General features: G+C 40.0%; 1 protein-coding gene across 1 annotated transcript; it reads right to left on the reverse strand.

Moving 5' to 3' along the window:
* Positions 1-934: 934 nt before the first annotated feature.
* LOC132639611 (uncharacterized) lies at positions 935-1,642 on the reverse strand. The gene has a single exon (XM_060356053.1). It carries the CDS (start codon positions 1,640-1,642, stop codon positions 935-937), a length of 708 nt encoding a protein of 235 aa, XP_060212036.1.
* Between the last annotated feature and the right edge of the window lie 274 nt (positions 1,643-1,916).

The following is a 1,916-nucleotide window of genomic DNA, read 5'->3' on the forward strand; positions in this document are numbered from 1 at the left end:
AAGATTAGTCTCTTCACATCTCTTCAGCACTCGACCCAAGTGGTCAAGACATTAATCAAATGAATCACCCACAACAGAAAAGTCATTCATGAAGACCTCTAAGAAGTCCTTGATCATATCCAAGAAGATAAACATCATACACCGCTAAAAAGTAGTCGGCGCCTTACAAAGGCCAAACAGCATCCTGCTGAAAGCATTAGTCCCATAAGGACAAGTGAAAGTATTCTTCTCCTGGTCTTCTAGAGCAATATTTATCTAGTTATAGCTGGAATACCCATCGAAGCAATAGTATGACCTTCCCGCCAGCCGATCAAGCATCTAATAAAAAAAAGGCATAGGAAAATGGTCCTTGCAAGTTGCAAACTTCAGCTTTCGATAATCCATACTGATACGCCACCTAATAACAATTCTAGTTGGAATCGACTCGTTCTTAGCATTAGGCACCACTATGGTGTCTCCTTTCTTCGGAACACATTGTACCGGGCTAACCCATTTACTATCTTCAATCGGATAAATAACTCCAGCATCTAACCACTTAATAATCTCTTTCTTGACCGCCTTTTACATGGGTGCATTCAATCTCCTCTGATGTTCAACACTCGGTGTGCTATCCTCCTCAAGATGAATTTTATGCTCACAAATACTAGAAGAAATACCCTGATTGTCAGCAATGGTCCGCCCAATTACACGTCTGTACTCATTCAAAACCTCCAACAACCTCTTTGTCTACTCATCATTCAACAATGCAGACAAAATCACTAGAAATGTATTATTCAAACTAAGAAACCCATACCTCAAATGCGAAGGAAACTGCTTAAGCTCAAGCTTAGACAACTCACCAATAGATGGTTTCGCTAGAGGAGTTGTTCTATTAACAAGATCAAGATCCAGCTTCTTTGGTTGGTAAGAATAGGAACCCAACCCCACAAGAGAATTAACAACCCAACCCCACAAGAGAATTAACAATCTCCATATAACCTTCTATATCATCAGCATCAAATTTCACCAATATGGTTGCTAAAGCCTCTCCCAAACATTCTTCTTCCATTTTAAATTCAACGGCCTCGTTTATCACATCAATGTCAACAGTAACCAAAACGCTTTCGTTAGCACTCGATAGTTTCATTCCTTTACTGGCCTGAAAGGTCACTTCGTCATTATTAACACGAACTTTGATCTCATTCTTCTCTGAATCCATAAGAGCCCTTCCTATTGCAAGGAAAGGTCTCCCCAAAATAATAGGAACATATCTATCAAGAGCACAATTAAGAATCACGAAATCTGTCGATAGAAGGAATTCGCTAACCCAAACAAGCATATCATCAACAACCCTAACTGGCCTCTTTATGGATCTATCAGCCATCTCCAGTTGCATGGTAGTAGGCCTAGGCATTCCCAACCACGATTTATTATAGATAGCAAGTGACATTAGGTTAATGCTAGCCCCATCATCACATAAAGCACGAGCAAAATCATGGTGGCTAACAGAACAAGGAATAATAAAGGCCCCTGGATCCTCTTTCTTCTGAATCCTGGTTGTAGATATGATAAAGCTAACCCGATGAGCCATACTCACGGTATCATGCTTGATCGGTTTCCTCTTTGTCAACAGCTCCTTCAAGTATTTTACAAAACCCGGCATCGCTTGGAAGGCATCAAGAAACGGGATATTCATCGATAGCTGCTTCAGTTGATCATAAAACCGCTAACACTTAACATCTTCTGTCTTCACCAACCTCTAAAGAAAATGAGGTGTAGATATAAATAGTTTGTCAAAGGTAAAAGAGCCCCTTTTACCGTTACTTTCCTCGTGTCACCTTCATGTTTTTTTTAACTTTCCATAATATCAGCAACCTACTTAACAATAAGAACCTCTATCTAGACCATCAGATTGTGCCTACGGTTCTTCAGAAACT

Source organism: Lycium barbarum, chromosome 5 (assembly GCF_019175385.1).
Source record: "Lycium barbarum isolate Lr01 chromosome 5, ASM1917538v2, whole genome shotgun sequence".
Lineage (NCBI taxonomy): Eukaryota > Viridiplantae > Streptophyta > Magnoliopsida > Solanales > Solanaceae > Lycium > Lycium barbarum.